The 17,463-nt window shown below is 48.8% G+C and overlaps 1 protein-coding gene across 14 annotated transcripts in view; it reads left to right on the top strand.

The window, feature by feature from the left end:
* The first annotated feature begins 4,094 nt into the window (after positions 1-4,094).
* dnm2a (dynamin 2a) overlaps positions 4,095-17,463 on the top strand; it is a 48,961-nt gene continuing 35,592 nt past the window's right edge. For 10 of the 14 annotated variants that reach the window (XM_041177015.1, XM_041177013.1, XM_041177020.1 and 7 more), the window contains exons 1-5: positions 4,096-4,342; positions 8,625-8,698; positions 12,776-12,925; positions 13,451-13,654; positions 14,231-14,329. In XM_041177015.1, the coding sequence (XP_041032949.1) occupies positions 4,182-4,342; positions 8,625-8,698; positions 12,776-12,925; positions 13,451-13,654; positions 14,231-14,329 (688 nt within the window). In that variant the 5' untranslated portion in view covers positions 4,096-4,181. Of the gene's footprint in view, positions 4,343-8,624; positions 8,699-12,775; positions 12,926-13,450; positions 13,655-14,230; positions 14,330-17,463 lie in introns of all 14 variants that reach the window. The other 4 variants (XM_041177017.1, XM_041177018.1, XM_041177016.1 and 1 more) reach the window with 1 other exon arrangement.

Below are 17,463 nucleotides of genomic sequence, written 5' to 3'. Positions count from 1 at the left end.
TTCTCCCTAAATAGCTTTAATGTTTCCAAGGATGTTGATGTCCTGAATAAAATAGACTTTCTGCTTGTCACAGCTTGTGTTGTTGAAGCCTGCTCTAACCCTCCAGCCCTATGATTGATGGCTGAGACTCATTGCTGTATGTATTGTGAATCTTGATTTCTTTCTCTCTTGGACTGGGGAGATTGTTCAGTGGCTGTCACGCATGTTGCACTTGTTTACTTTGTGAAGATTAAAGCACTTCTTTAAAATATAAAATCCAGTGTTTAAAATCTCTGCTATGAGTAGTTCTCCTTGGTGGGGCAAGAAAGGCTGGGCTGACCAGGACTGCCTTGGGCAGATGGATGGTGTGCTGTTTACGTATCTTTGTACCAGATTACAGGGAATGGCTTTATGGTCAAAATTTCCCTTTGCTTATTCATTATCTCTGTACTGCCACTAGGCCACTGCCCCTGTGGTGTAAGACTACCAGTTAGATCCAAGTGAATTATTATTTCTTCCAGTTAAGTATTGGGATAACAGAAGCATTGGTCCCCTAGCACAAACTCTGTTCCCAGCCACCTATTCTATCCCATTCCCTGGCCATTATCTGAGGCCGAAATATTATTCCTTGCAACTTTGTCATATCACAATTCTGGTTGACATCATGGAAACTACTGGAAGGTTCCTTTTTCCTTATCTTTTACTTCACCAGCCTCCACTTTCAACAGACACTCCTCTGCCATTTCCGATACTGCCACCAAACACATCTTTCCAAAGGGACTGTTCCTTCTGCAACATCCTGGTCCACTCCTCAATCACCCTCAATGCACTCTCCCCTTCCTCTACAAGACCATGAGATACAACATCTGCCCTTTTATCTCCTCCTCCCTTTCCACTGTACAGATGCCACTCTTACCAGGTGAAATAGTTATTTAATTATCTGGAAAAACTTAGCAGGTCTGGCAGCATCGGCGGAAAAGAAAAGAGTTGAATGGTCATGAGGACTCGAAACGTCAACTCTTTTCTTCTCCGCCGATGCTGCCAGACCTGCTGAGTTTTTCCAGGTAATTCTGTTTTTGTTTTGGATTTCCAGCATCCGCAGTTTTTTGTTTTTATGAAAGTTATTTACTTGTACTATCAGTTTCGGTTCTTCTGTCTTGTGTATTCTGGTGATGGTTCCTTCCATTTACAGAAAGATTTTCTTCATATCTACTCTAACCAGACCCCTCATGATCTTGAATACCTCTGTCAAATGTCTTCCACTAATCTAGCCACATGTTAGGCAGACAGGAAAGGAGTTGAGACCACAGCCAGGCCAGCCACGATTTTATTGAATGGTGGATCGGGCTTGAAGCGCTGAATGGCCTACTCCTGCTCCTAAGTCCCATGTTCCTTTGTAACTAAAGTTTCTCATCCCTGGAACCATTCACGTGAATCTCTTCTGCACCCTCTAATGCTTTCGTATGCTCCCTAAAAGTATGGTTCTCTCAAACTACACAATGCTGCAGTTGAGCCCAAACCAGTATTTTATACAGGTTTATCATAATTTCTTATGTACTATATGCCCCTATTTATAAAGCCCAGGATCCTGTATGCTTTATGAACCACTTTCTCAACCTATCCTGGCACTTTCAATGATTGTGCGCTTACATCGCCAGGTCCATCTGCTCCTACACCCCCTTTAGAATTGCACCATTTTGTTTATATTAACCACTTCTCATTCTTTCTACTGAAATGAATCACTTTGCATTTCTTGCTTAAAACTTCACCTACCAGTTGACTGAAGTCTGTAACTATCTTCCCCATAAATCACAATACTCCCAAGTTTTGTGTCATTTGCAAATTTTGAAATAGTGCCCTGTTACAGCCACGTATAGCTCATTAATATATATCAGGAAAAGCAAGGGTCCTAATGCCAATTCCAAAGGACCCCCACTAATTACTTTCCTCCACTCTGGAAAAACAATCATTCACTAATACTGTTTGCTGTCATTCAACTAACTTTGTATTCATGCTGCTGCTGTCCCTATTATACCATGAGCTCAAACTTTGCTGATAAGTCTGATATGTAGTACTTTATCAAACAGCTTTTGGAAGTCCATGTACACCACGTGAACTACATTATCTCAACAAAAAAACTCAATGAAGTTAATTAAACATGATTTAATCTTAACAATTTAGCACTGGCTATCCTTAATTAACCAGCATTGGCCCAAGTGCCAGTTAATTTTGTCCTTGAATTGTCGTTTCTAAAAGCTTCCTGAGGTTAAACTGACAGGCCTATAGTTGGTGGGCTTATCTTTACACTCATTGCTTTTGAACAAGGGTGTGGTATTTGCAATTCCCCAGTCCACTGGCACTATACTGTAGTATACTGCAATCTCTGCTCACAATATGTCAGTTGGAAATTGTCCAGTCTATAAGTGTGACCCTAAACTTCTGGTCAACTCACTTCACTCTAACCTTTGCCTCCAACGTTGTTCTGATGAAATTCAACACAAGCTAGAGGAAAAGCATCTGTTTCAATTGGACACGTTACAGCTTTCCAGACTTAACATTGAGTTGGTAGCAATTTTAGATTTTAACCATTGTTCATTTTTTCAGGCAGCAGTTTTTGCTGTTGATTCTGCAGATTGAGTGACAAGGTGGCAGATGGAGTATAATATGGGGAAGTGTTAAGTTATTCACTTTGATTGTAAGAATAGAAAAGCAGACCATTTTTTTATAAGACATGAATGTTGAGAGACTTGGATACAAGTCTCTTATCGAAGCATACAGGATTCTGAAGGGGGTTGACAGGGTAGACATAGATGTCATTTGCCTTGGCAGAACATGGTGACACAGTCTCAGGATAAGGGATCAGTCAGGACTGAGATGAGGGGAAATTTCTTCAGCTAAAAGGTGAATGTTTGCAATTCTCCACCCCAGAGTTTTGTGGATCTTCCACTGTTGACTATATTATGGCTGAGATAGACATTTTTTTGGTCTCTATATGGGAAGCGGGCAGGAATGTGGAGTATTGAATAAATAATGGCAGAGCAGGCTCAATGGGCCATATGGTCATCTACTGCTTTTCTTGTGTTCTGCGGTTGTCATTTACACATCTTCCAGACCCAGTTTTTGTTTCTTGACCCATTACCACTTCCCTTTCTCCTGCATCCTTTTCTTTTTTGTCATTTAATCGTTCGTGTTGTCTACACCATCATAGACCTTTTTGTTTATTTCTCCACTTATCCCTGCCTACGTGTTTGCTTAAAACCTGTAATATCTTTAACCTTTACCAGTCCTAATGAAAGGTTGACAGTTTCTCGCTACACTAATGCTGCCTGACCACCTGCTTTTTTCCAATATATCCGAATTTTATTTCAGATTTCCACCCTCTACAGTATTTTCCATTTGTTTTCCTACTGTCTGCTGTATATACAAAGTAGGAGCCGAAGTAGGCCATTTGGCCTAAACTCTGGTGGAAACAAGCTCAGTCTGTCTAACTTTTCCTTATAAGACGACCTGCTCATTCCAGGTATGAATCTAATAACATTCCATTGAACTGCTTCCAATGCATTTACATCCATCCTTAAATAAGGAAACCAAAACTGTACTCAATATTCCCTATACAACTGAAGCATAACATCCTGTTATGTTCAATTCGTCTCATGATAAAGAGATTGGCCTTCGGAATGCTGTGCTTATGGGAGTGTACAGCCTGTTCACCTGCTTCCTCATCCACACTGACAATTTGCAGAGGGTGGGTGCATATTTGAAGGTGACCTCATCATTCTCCAATCGACTCGAGCGTTAATGATTGACAAGGAAGAACAGCCACTCAGCAGCGAGGAGGGTGGGAAAACAGTTCAGGTGTGGGTGGGAAACCAATCAGCGGCTGGACCCGGATGATTGGCAGAAAGCTGAAGACGATTGCTGACAGAAGAGGCGGGAACAATAGAATTGACGCTTGTTCGATCCAATCAGATCGGGAGGCAATGGGAACCACGGAAAACAGTCCAATCAGATTTGAGTTCAGTTTGATTGACGGGAGTGAAGTCCAGGCGGGCCTTTGGGGAAACTAAGGTATGATTGGTTGTCTATGGATGATTGACGGCTGCGTTGGCCAATGGGCAGAGGGTCAGTACAGTCCTGGCCCAGGGTGGGAGCGGAAGCGCAGGCCGCAGGCCCTGGGAGGGAGTGAATCCCGGAGCCGCACCATGGGGAACCGGGGGATGGAGGATCTCATCCCGCTCGTCAACAAACTGCAAGACGCTTTCAGCTCGATCGGCCAGAGCTGCAACCTCGACCTGCCGCAGATCGCAGTGGTGGGCGGGCAGAGCGCCGGCAAAAGCTCGGTGCTGGAGAACTTCGTCGGCAGGTGGGAGGCCGGAGACAGACAGGGCCTGTGGGGGGGGGGGGGACAGACAGACAGGGCCTGGGGGGGGGGGGGGGGTGGGGGACAGACAGACAGACAGGGCCTGGGGGGGGGGGGGGGGGGGGTGGGGGGGGGGGGACAGACAGACAGGGCCTGGGGGGGGGAGAGGGAGGGAGGGAGAGACAGACAGACAGGGCCTGTGGGGGGGGGGGGAGACAGACAGACAGACAGGGCCTGGGGGGGGGAGAGGGAGGGAGAGACAGACAGACAGACAGGGCCTGGGGGGGGGGGGTGTGGGGAGACAGACAGACAGACAGGGCCTGGGGGGGGGGGGGTGTGGGGAGACAGACAGACAGACAGGGCCTGTGGGGGGGGGGGACAGACAGACAGACAGGGCCTGTGGGGGGGGGTGGGGGACAGACAGACAGACAGGGCCTGTGGGGGGGGGGGGGGGACAGACAGACAGACAGGGCCTGTGGGGGGGGGTGGGGGACAGACAGACAGACAGGGCCTGTGGGGGGGGGGTGGGGGACAGACAGACAGACAGGGCCTGTGGGGGGGGGTGGGGGACAGACAGACAGACAGGGCCTGTGGGGGGGGGTGGGGGACAGACAGACAGACAGGGCCTGTGGGGGGGGGGGGGGACAGACAGACAGACAGACAGACAGGGCCTGGGGGGGGGGGTGGGAGACAGACAGACAGACAGGGCCTGGGGGGGGGGGGTGGGGGACAGACAGACAGACAGGGCCTGGGGGGGGGGGGGGGGAGACAGACAGACAGACAGACAGGGCCTGGGGGGGGGGGGGGAGACAGACAGACAGACAGACAGACAGGGCCTGGGGGGGGGTGGTGGGAGACAGACAGACAGGGCCTGGGGGGAGGGGGGTGTGGGGAGACAGACAGACAGGCAGGGCCTGTTGGGGGGGGGGGGGGGGGAGAGACAGACAGACAGACAGGGCCTGTGGGGGGGGGAGACAGACAGACAGGGCCTGTGGGGGGGGGGGGGGGGGGGAGACAGACAGACAGGGCCTGGGGGGGGGGGGGGGGAGACAGACAGACAGGGCCTGGGGGGGGGGAGAGGGAGGGAGGGAGAGACAGACAGACAGGGCCTGGGGGGGGGAGAGGGAGGGAGGGAGAGACAGACAGACAGGGCCTGGGGTGGGGGGGGGGGAGACAGACAGACAGGGCCTGGGGGGGGAGAGGGAGGGAGAGACAGACAGACAGGGCCTGGGGGGGAGGGGGGTGGAGACAGACAGACAGGGCCTGGGTGGGGGAGACAGACAGGGCCTGGGGGGGGGAGACAGACAGGGCCTGGGGGGGGGAGGGAGGGAGGGAGAGACAGATAGACAGAAGGCCTGGGGGGGTGGGGAGTAGAAAGAGAGACAGGGACTGGGGAGAAGGAGGGTGGGAGAGTCAGAACCCCAGGAGAGGGTGACACAGGGTCCCAGGAGTCGAGGGAGTGCGAAAGAGAGTGAGAGAGAGAGACGCGGCATTGGGAGGAGAGAGTGATTGTGACAGACAAGGTGGGGGCAAGTGAGCCTGGGCCTGGGGTGAATGAGAGAAAGATACAATAAGTATCATAAGAGAGGAAGCACTGGAGAGACTGACATCCTTGAAGGCGGATAAATCACCAGGGCTAGATGGATTGTATCCTCGGATGTTTAAGGAGGCCCAGGAGGAAATAAGAGAATGCTCTGAGGATGCTTTTCCAATCCTCACTAGATGCAGGCAGGGTACCAGAGGATTGGAGGTCTGTGAACGTTGTAACAATATTTAAAAAGGGTGCAAGGGATAGGCCAGAAAGTTATGGGCCGGTCAGTCTGACTTCAGTTGTGGGCAAATTATTGGAATTAATTCTGAGACAGGTAAACTGTCACTTAGAAAGGTACAGATTAATCAGAGATAGTCAGCATGGTTTTGTTAGGGGAAGATCGTGTTTTACTAATTTAATAGAATTTTTTGAGGAAGTAACCAGGAGGATTGATGAGGGCAGTGTAGTGGATGTGGCCTACATGGATTTCAGAAAGACATTTGATAAAGTCCCACATGGCAGACTGGTTAGGAAAGTGAAATCTCTTGGGATACAGGGTAAGGTGGTGAGTTGGATCCAAAATTGGCTCAGCGACAGGAAACAAAGGGTAATGATTGATGGATGTTTTTGCGAATGGAAAACTATTTCCAGTGGCGTTCCACAGGGGCTCAGTGTTAGGGCCTTTGCTGTTTGTTATATATATTAATGACTTGGACTAAAATATGGGAGGTATGACTGGGAAATTTGCAGATGACACCATGTAGTTGGATTGTGAAGAGGATAGCTGTTGTCTCCAGAATGATGTCAATGGTTTGGTTGAGTGAGTGGAAAAGTGGCAGATGGAATTCAATCTGGGGAAGTTCGAAGTAATGCATTTGGGGAGGACAAACAAAGCAAGGGAATGCACAATAAATAGAAGGGGTAAAGGAAGTGAGAGACCTTGGAGTGCATGTCGACAGGTCCCTGCAGATGGCAGGACTGGTGAATAAGGTGGTAAAGAAAGCATATGGAGTGCTTTCCTTTACTGGACGAGGTATTGAATACAAAAGCAGGGATGTAATGCTGGAACTGTATAAAATGCTGGTTAGGCCACAGCTGGAATTTTGTGTACAGTTCTGGTCACATTACAGGAAGGACATGATTGCTCTGGAGAGAGTACAGAGGAGATTTACAAGAATGTTGCCAGGGCTTGAAAATTGCAGCTATGAGGAGAGATTGGATAGGCTGGGTTTTCCTTAGAACATAGGAGGCTGAGGAGTGACCTAATTGAGGTGTACAAAATTGAGGGTCTTAAATAGAGTAGGCAGGAAAGGCCTGTTTCTGCTAGCTGAGGGGTCAATTACCAGGGGGCATAGATTGAGGGTGATTGGTAGAAAGATTAGAGGGGACAGGAGGAAAAACTTTTTCACCCAGAGGGTGGTGAGTGTCTGGAATTCACTGCCTAAGCTGGTGGTTGAGGCTGAATCGCTCAACCCATTTAAAAAGATCTGCATCTGAAGTGCTGTAACCTGCAGGGTTAGGACCAGGTACTGGAAAGTGGGATTAAAAATGAGCAGCTAGTTAGTTCCTCTTCCCTTTTTTGGCTGCTGCAGACACAATAGGCTGAATGGTCTATCTGCAATGTAACTTTTCTATGGTTGTAGGAGCTGTCAGCTCAACTGGCCCACTGCTGCCTTGCATGTATCCTTACTTAACACTGGGGTCAATGCTGCATTTGAGCAGTATCCAGGTTTGGAACAGATTCTGTTAATATTGAAAGGAGGCTTAATTTCTGGTTGAGAATAAGAGACTTGCAGAGGAGGATCGAGTGTTTGAGCAAGGTCTAGGGAAGATAACGCTGAGGAGGAAGTGGTGAAAAGAACTGTACTCCAATGGAGAGCAGCTTGAGTTGTTTTCTCCCACTGGTGCAACTTGTTCCCTGTGCTGTGTTTGCTTGAAATAGGCTTGGGGATTGGATTAGGCAACAGTGACAGGTGCTACATAAAGGCTTACAATGAGGTTCACAGGGGTCTGATTTAGGTATGACGCGAGGGAGGGGGTGACGGAGTGTGTTGGGGGGAGGGTGAGGAAGGTGTTGGAGCGACAGGAGGGATTTTGGCGGGGTTGGGGGGGGGGGGCGTTGGGCAGGAAAGGGCCGGCAGGGAGAAAGGGGGAGAGGGACGGCGGGGAGGGGGACAACTTAGTGCCAGTCCTGCTCGGAGCAATAGGCGCATTTGCTCATTGTGAATATCCATTACGCATCAGAGTGGTTTGTGATTGGTCAACAACTGCTGTGCCAAATGTTACAACACATTCTGAGCACCCTGTTGGTTATACACTGTCCGTTGGTGAATGGATCCATGTAATAATGTGTACAGGGCTCAAGTTGTACCCCCCCTCCATCATCCACAGCTTCACTCCCTCCTGCCCCAGCCTCTCCCATCTACTCTCAATTCCTCCCCACATCATTAAGCTTCTACAGTTGGTGAAGAGCAGTATAAACTAAGTTCTGCTCAATTCTGCTTTCTCTTTTCAATCTGTTAACTGCTGCTTTGTAGCTTCTGAGGTCTAGTTTGAGTGAAAGCTCCCTGTGTACAGTATGAATGTCCTCCTGATTCTGTACTATATACAGAGTGTTATCAGAAACATGGGGATATTATACCGCGTATTCTGTACTGTCTCGGAGTTTCTGCAGATGTCCTCTCGCTTCTGATTGGTGATTCTTGGTGGTCACTAATAAGTGCAAGAAATGCTCATTGCTGTCTTTATTTTCAGGGATTTCCTTCCTCGTGGCTCTGGAATTGTCACTCGCCGGCCACTCGTCCTGCAGCTCATCAATGCAAAAACGGGTAAGTGTACCTCCTGGGTGTTGCCATGGTTTGGAGACAGCAGTGCATGTAACTGGTCAGTGACTTACAACTAACTAGATGTTTAAAGTCCAACTGGCTCTCTCAAATAGCCGACCCCTTCCTCCCCCGTCCCCACCACCGCCGACCCCTTCCTCCCCCCTCCCCAACACCGCTGACCCCTTCCTCCTCACCGTCGCCGACCCCTTCCTCCCCCCTCCCCACCGTCGCCGACCCCTTCCTCCCCCCTCCCCACCACCGCCGACCCCTTCCTCCCCCCTCCCCACCACCGCCGACCCCTTCCTCCGCCCTCCCCACCACCGCCGACCCCTTCCTCCGCCCTCCCCACCACCGCCGACCCCTTCCTCCGCCCTCCCCACCACCGCCGACCCCTTCCTCCCCCCCTCCCCCACCGTCGCCGACCCCTTCCTCCCCCCTCCCCACCGTCGCCGACCCCTTCCGAACACATCTCCCTCTTAACACAATCGATGCTGTGGTCACCGTGTACTGTTCAAATTCTTTCATAGGATGTGGGTATCGCTGGAAAATCCAGCGTTTGTTGCTCACCCCTAATTGAGTGGCCATTTTAGAGGGCAGTTAAAAGTCAACTACATTGCTGGGGGTCTGGAGTCACATGTAGGTCAGACCAGGTATGGATGGCAGGTTTCTGTCCATAAAGGGCAAACAGTGAAGTTTCAGAGTCACCATCACTGAGAGAGGCTCACGATTCCAGCTGCCCATGTCCCATGGCCTGGGCCTCTAGAGTTTTGGTCATGTTGTTACCACTGTGCCATTGTCTCTCTCTTTGTTCCTTCCCCCCCGAGGTGTTTCTTATAAGATCAAAAGGAATAGGAGCAGCACTTGGTTGTTCAGCTCCTTCGGCCTGCTCTACAATTCAGTAAGATCATGGCTGATCTGATTGTGGCATTAACTTCCAGTCTCCCGCTCAGACTCGCTCTTTATCCTCTCTCCGCAGTCTCCCTCTCAGACTCGCTCTTTATCCTCTCTCCGCAGTCTCCCTCTCAGACTCGTTCTTTATCCTCTCTCCGCAGTCTCCCTCTCAGACTCACTCTTTGTCATCTCTCCGCAGTCTCTCCCTCAGACTCGTTCTTTATCCTCTCTCCGCAGTCTCCCTCTCAGACTCGCTCTTTGTCATCTCTCCCTCAGACTCGCTCTTTATCCTCTCTCCGCAGTCTCCCTCTCAGACTCGCTCTTTATCCTCTCTCCGCAGTCTCCCCCTCAGACTCGTTCTTTATTCTCTCTCCGCAGTCTCCCTCTCAGACTCGCTCTTTATCCTCTCTCCGCAGTCTCCCTCTCAGACTCACTCTCTATCCTCTCTCCGCAGTCTCCCTCTCAGACTCGTTCTTTATCCTCTCTCCGCAGTCTCCCTCTCAGACTCACTCTTTGTCATCTCTCCGCAGTCTCTCCCTCAGACTCGTTCTTTATCCTCTCTCCGCAGTCTCCCTCTCAGACTCGCTCTTTGTCATCTCTCCCTCAGACTCGCTCTTTATCCTCTCTCCGCAGTCTCCCTCTCAAACTCGCTCTTTGTCATCTCTCCCTCAGACTCGCTCTTTATCCTCTCTCCGCAGTCTCCCTCTCAGACTCGCTCTTTATCCTCTCTCCGCAGTCTCCCCCTCAGACTCGTTCTTTATCCTCTCTCCGCAGTCTCCCTCTCAGACTCGCTCTTTATCCTCTCTCCGTAGTCTCCCTCTCAGACTCACTCTTTATCCTCTCTCCGCAGTCTCCCTCTCAGACTCGCTCTTTATCCTCTCTCCGCAGTCTCCCGCTCAGACTCGCTTTTTATCCTCTCTCCGCAGTCTCCCTCTCAGACTTGCTCTTTATCCTCTCTCCGCAGTCTCCCTCTCAGACTCGCTCTTTATCCTCTCCGCAGTCTCCCTCTCAGACTCGCTCTTTGTCATCTCTCCGCAGTCTCCCTCTCAGACTCTTTCTTTATCCTCTCTCCGCAGTCTCTCCCTCAGACTCTCTCTTTATTCTCTCTCCGCAGTCTCTCCCTCAGACTCGCTCTTTATCCTCTCTCCGCAGTCTCCCTCTCAGACTCGCTCTTTATCCTCTCTCCGCAGTCTCTCCCTCAGACTCGCTCTTTATCCTCTCTCCGCAGTCTCCCTCTCAGACTCACTCTTTATCCTCTCTCCGCAGTCTCTCCCTCAGACTCGCTCTTTATCCTCTCTCCGCAGTCTCCCTCTCAGACTCGCTCTTTATCCTCTCTCCGCAGTCTCCCTCTCAGACTCGTTCTTTATCCTCTCTCCTCAGTCTCCCTCTCAGACTCGTTCTTTATCCTCTCTCCGCAGTCTCCCTCTCAGACTCGCTCTTTGTCATCTCTCCGCAGTCTCTCCCTCAGACTCGTTCTTTATCCTCTCTCTGCAGTCTCCCTCTCAGACTCGCTCTTTGTCATCTCTCCCTCAGACTCGTTCTTTTTCCTCTCTCCGCAGTCTCCCTCTCAGACTCGTTCTTTATCCTCTCTCCGCAGTCTCCCTCTCAGACTCGCTCTTTATCCTCTCTCCGCAGTCTCCCTCTCAGACTCGCTCTTTATCCTCTCTCCGCAGTCTCCCTCTCAGACTCGCTCTTTGTCATCTCTCCGCAGTCTCTCCCTCAGACTCGTTCTTTATCCTCTCTCCGCAGTCTCCCTCTCAGACTCGCTCTTTGTCATCTCTCCCTCAGACTCGCTCTTTATCCTCTCTCCGCAGTCTCCCTCTCAGACTCACTCTTTATCCTCTCTCCGCAGTCTCCCCCTCAGACTCGTTCTTTATCCTCTCTCCGCAGTCTCCCTCTCAGACTCGCTCTTTATCCTCTCTCTGCAGTCTCCCTCTCAGACTCACTCTTTATCCTCTCTCCGCAGTCTCCCTCTCAGACTCGCTCTTTATCCTCTCTCCGCAGTCTCCCTCTCAGACTTGTTCTTTATCCTCTCTCCGCAGTCTCCCTCTCAGACTCGCTCTTTATCCTCTCTCCGCAGTCTCTCCCTCAGAATCGTTCTTTATCCTCTCTCCGCAGTCTCTCGTTCAGACTCGCTCTTTATCCTCTCTCCGCAGTCTCTCCCTCAGACTCGGTCTTTATCCTCTCTCCGCAGTCTCCCTCTCAGACTCGTTCTTTATCCTCTCTCCACAGTCTCTCCCTCAGACTAGTTCTTTATCCTCTCTCCGCAGTCTCCCTCTCAGACTCGCTCTTTATCCTTTCTCCGCAGTCTCCCACTCAGACTCGTTCTTTATCCTCTCTCAGCAGTCTCCCTCTCAGACTCGCTCTTTATCCTCTCTCCGCAGTCTCCCTCTCAGACTCACTCTTTATCCTCTCTCCGCAGTCTCCCGCTCAGACTCGCTCTTTATCCTCTCTCCGCAGTCTCTCCCTCAGACTCGCTCTTTATCCTCTCTCCGCAGTCTCTCCCTCAGACTCGTTCTTTATCCTCTCTCCGCAGTCTCTCCTTCAGACTCGCTCTTTATCCTCTCTCCGCAGTCTCTCCCTCAGACTCGTTCTTTATCCTCTCTCCACAGTCTCTCCCTCAGACTAGTTCTTTATCCTCTCTCCGCAGTCTCCCTCTCAGACTCGCTCTTTATCCTTTCTCCGCAGTCTCCCACTCAGACTCGTTCTTTATCCTCTCTCAGCAGTCTCCCTCTCAGACTCGCTCTTTATCCTCTCTCCGCAGTCTCCCTCTCAGACTCACTCTTTATCCTCTCTCCGCAGTCTCCCGCTCAGACTCGCTCTTTATCCTCTCTCCGCAGTCTCCCTCTCAAACTCGCTCTTTATCCTCTCTCCGCAGTCTCCCTGCGGTCTCTTGGGTCCTGTGTTTTAACTCGTGTAGCTCTCTGCTAAACAATGGTTTGAATGCAATTTGAACCCAGGACATCTTTTGTGTTCCTACTAGCAACCTAAAGTGTGAATCACACCGCTGGACCAATGAGTGCACTAAGGATGTAATTTTGGTTTGAAGCGAAGTCGGTGGGATTTTCATAGTAATTTTTGAAAAGGCTGTAATCCTCCTGTCTATCTGAAGGGTCCTTAATCGTATTTGAGTGCTCAAGGTACTAGATCTCTGACTACACCTGTGTAATGGTTTGCTTCCTCTTGCAGAGCATGCCGAGTTTCTGCACTGCAAAGGGAAGAAATTTACAGATTTTGATGAGGTTCGGCAGGAAATTGAAGCTGAGACGGACAGAGTTACTGGGAGCAATAAAGGGATCTCGTCAATTCCCATCAACCTGAGGGTGCATTCCCCACATGGTGAGTGGGGCCTTCAAACTGCTTGATCAACGCTAGGCGACGAGGGTTATTTGAGATCTTGCAGAATACGGGTGGTGCTTGTAAGCTGTGATCCCCTCTGTTTATTGTGCATTCACAAACTACTCAATGAGAGGAGGTATAGTCACCAGAACTACAACAAGCCCTGAGGGAGCAGTGTCAACAGATACTCGCAGCTGTAACTAAGCTACATCCTGGAGTCCCAGTGACTGCAGCCTTGATGGTTCGGGTCTTGTGGCCTTTTGGATAGGGTGTGTCACTCTGCTGTCACCTGGTCCCAGCTCCTGTCATTCCATGAACAACACCCAGCTTTCCAGGGGCTCATGCAGATCTGCCTGTAATTCAAACCTGTAGCTGCTGAGCAACAAACACACTGAATTATTTTGATTTCAGGTGAAGGTGGGGGTGGGGTTCAGTATTTTGCAGGAAAATGTTTTCCTTTGCTTGGTTTTTCTATAATTATTGGTCCTAATTCAGTCTTTTCACTTGCCTTTTTTTTTTTGCTAGTGTTAAATCTGACATTGATTGATTTACCGGGTATCACCAAGGTGCCAGTTGGTGATCAGCCAGCTGATATCGAGCACCAGATCAAAGAAATGATCATGCAGTTTATCAGCAAAGAGAACTGCCTCATCCTGGCTGTCACTCCAGCAAACTCTGACCTCGCCAACTCAGATGCACTCAAGATTGCCAAGGAGGTTGACCCACAAGGTAAGTCTTCTGGTTCCAACATTCCTGTTCCCACAGGATAGGGAAAGGCATTGGATAGACAATCATCACTTCTGGAAAAACATTGGTGTTCTTGAAGTTCTTTGAAGTGACTGTAAAACCTGCAGACTTGCCATCACACCAGGCCTAGATTTACCCTATGTCTGTATCTCCTGAGCCAAAATTAAGCGTGTTGGAAGAAATTCTAAGTTCTAACACAGCAGAGTCATCTCATCCTCAGGAATATGCAGCAGTTTATTCATGGTCCTATGGCTGGATTAGCTGAGACAAGTATTCTGAGGCTCCAGTCACTTTCTTACCTAAGTGCTAGGCTGACTGGTGACTTCTGTGTTTTTACTGTCATTGTACCTGAGCTTATAATCTAAAATCTACATGTGGCTATTGATTGTAGAACTGAAAATGATGTTTAAACTGCACTGAGAGGAAGTTGCTTTTTAACGTTGGTTCATAGATGCAAAAAGTTAATTGTTTGCATTTTTAACTTCAATTAGTGGGACTGATCCCCTTATTCTATGTTGTTTGGATAATCAAGTCTCTAAAGCTCTCCTCTCTGCACAGGTTTAAGGGTCATTGGTGTGATTACAAAGTTGGATCTAATGGATGAAGGGACTGATGCCCGCGACATACTGGAAAACCGGCTCCTTCCTCTTCGCAGGGGTAAGTTCAGCACAGGCCATCAGTTCATTTGGATTATGCCAGTGTTTATATTCCACACAAACCTCCTCTCTGGCCCCATCATTATAACCTTCTGTTCCTTTCTCCCTCATGTACTTTCCCTTACGTGTCTAAGCTGCTCCCTGTGGTAACAAGTTCCACATTCTCACCACCACCTGGTGAAGAACTTTCTCCTGAATTCGTTATTGGATTTATTAGTGACTCTAATATTTAAGGCCCCTGGTTCTGGTCTTGGCTTCAAGTGGAAACATCATCTCTACATCTATTCAATCAATCCCCTACATAATCTTAAACACCTCTATCAGTCTTCTCTTTTGTAAAGAAATTAATTCCAGCCTTTTCAATTCTTCCTGATGTCCATAATCTCTCAGTTCTTTTAAATCTCTTTTGCACCTTCTCTAGTGCCTCAATAACCAAAATATATAAATCCTTCTCCGTGTCACTGACATTTACCACAGTCGCTTGGTAGTACAGCACTTGAATCTTGCTGAAGAGAGAGATATTTTGCTGAAGCTTTTCATCGTGCACTCATCAGCACAAACACAAGTGCCAAATTTCAAATGATCACAGTTCATACTACAGGAGAGAAGGGTGCTGATTGGTTGACAAGTCAGCTCTGGTCAAGACGTTGCCATGGACAAAGCAAACAGGGAACTATAGGCTCCCCAAACGCCTGAGAAATTCAAAAAGAGGCGCAAGGCTTGGACGTATTCCTTTTTGCATACATGAATGGTGGTGGACAATTAAACAACTCACGGGAGGAGGAGGCTGCACAAATACCCCCATCCTCAAATGATGGGGGGGCCGAGCGCATCAGTGCAAAAGATAAGGCTGAAACATTCACAACGATCTACAGCCAGAAGTGCCAAATGGATGATCCATCTTGGTCTCTTCCAGAGGCCCCCTGCATCACAGGTGCCAGTCTTCAGCCAATTCAGTTCACTCCACATGATATCAAGAAGCGGCTTAAGGCACTGGATACTGCGAAGGCTATGGGCCCTGACAATATTCCGGCAATAGTACTAAAGGTCTTTGCTCCAGAGCTAGCCACACCAAGAACTAGCCAAGCTGTTCAGGTACACTTACAACACTAGCATCTACCAGGCAATGTGGAAAATTGCGCAGGCATGTTCTCCACACAAAAACCACAACAGATCCAACGCGGCCAATTACTGCCCCATCAGTCTGCTCTCAATCATTAGCAAATTGATGGAAGGGGTCGTCGGCAGCACTATCAAGTGACACTTAGCAATAAACTGCTGACTGATGCTCAGTTTGGGCCTTGCCAGTGTCACTTAGCTTATTACCTCAATACAGCCTTGGTTCATATATGGGCAAAAAGGCTGAACTCCTGAGGTGAGGTGAGAGTGACTACCCTTGACATCAAGGCAGCATTTGACCGAATGTGGCATCAAAGAGCCCTAGCAAAACTGGAGTCATTGGGAATCGGGGAAAATTCTCCATGGGTTGGAGTCATACCTAGCACAAAGGAAGATGGTTGTGGGTTGTTGGAGGTCAATCGTCTTGGTCCCCGGAAGTCACTGCAGGAATTCCTCAGGTCGTGTCCTGGGCCTAACCATCTTCCGCTGCTTCATCAATGACTTTCTCTTCTTCATAGGGTCAGAAGTGGGGATGTTCACAGATTGTGCAACGTTGAGCACCATTCATGACTCTTCAGCAATGTTCAGGCAACAGATAATAAGTGGCAAGTAACTTCATGCCAGGGTAGTAACCATCTCCAACAAGAGAGAATCTAACCATGGCCCCTTTGACATTCAGTGGCATTACCGTCACTGAATCCCTCACTATCAACATCCGAGGGGTTACCATTGACCATAAATTGGACTGGATTAACCATATAAATACTGTGGCTACAAGAGCAGGTCAGAGACTAGGAATCCTGCAGCGAGTAATTCACCACCTGACTCCCCAGAACCTGTCGACTATTTACAAGGCACAAGTCAGGTGTGTGATAGAATACTCTCCAGTTGCCTGGATGAGTGCAGACAACAGAAGCTGGGCACCATCCAGGTCGAAGCAGCTCGCTTCATTAGCATCCCATCCACAAACATTCACTCCCTCCACTACTGACGCACAGTAGCAGCAGTGTGTACCATCTACAAGATGCACTGCGGCATCTCACTAAGGCTCCTTTGACAGCACCTTCCAAACCTGTGACCTCTACCACCTAGAAGGGCAAGGGCAACAGACGAATGGGAACAGCACCAGCTGCAAGTTCCCCTCAAGCTGATAAGCATGTCTGCACGGGATTTCTTGAAAGCAAGTTACAAAAGTTTGTTAGACTTGCTTAATGGTAACATGCTGCTTTGTGATGTATATGATCAGATTCGTCCTTATGGCTCGTTACATCCATGCATGTATGGACTGCTGAAGACTCAAGTCATATCCCATTATTATGAATAACCAGCTCTACACAGATGAACTGACCAGATGCTTGACTTGAATTACTACAGCCAGGTCTTAGTGAGTTTTCCCAAATATACAGTGAATGATTCCTTTACCTTCGTGAAGACTAATTATGACCTACATATTGTTAGCGAACATACTTCTGAAGGAAACCATTGATATTAGCATCATGTTTTTTATCACGGCAGTATAGATGCAGTGCCATTTTCCCAATCTGGATTCATTGAACTTATGAACTTAGCAACTCACGCAGTCACGTTCTGTTTTGATAACACCATGTACGGCAAATAAATGGGGTCGCCATTGGATCCCCTTGCTAACATTTTTGTTGGGTTTCCACGAAAAACTTGCTTTTGACAGAATGAGCCCTAACCACCTACCTTGTGCATATTTCTGATATACAGATAATACATTTGTGATTTGTGAATCTGCAGCTACATGTAAGGATTTCCTTACACACTTTAATATACTCCATCCCACACTTCAGTTTACTTTTGAGATGGAACAGTCTAACACATTCCATTTCCTCAACGTGCTAATGGGTTCTGCACTACAACCTACTGCAATCTTACCTTCACCGGCCAATATATCATCAGGATTTGTATAGCTTCGCATGCTATAAGATTGGCCCTATTAGTAATTTTGTAAATGGGGCTCTAGCCCTAGCTCATCTTGCAAGCTTGGAGTGT

This window comes from Carcharodon carcharias, chromosome 30, assembly GCF_017639515.1.
Source record: "Carcharodon carcharias isolate sCarCar2 chromosome 30, sCarCar2.pri, whole genome shotgun sequence".
Classification (NCBI taxonomy): domain Eukaryota; kingdom Metazoa; phylum Chordata; class Chondrichthyes; order Lamniformes; family Lamnidae; genus Carcharodon; species Carcharodon carcharias.
This window is presented reverse-complemented; position numbering and strand designations above follow the sequence as displayed.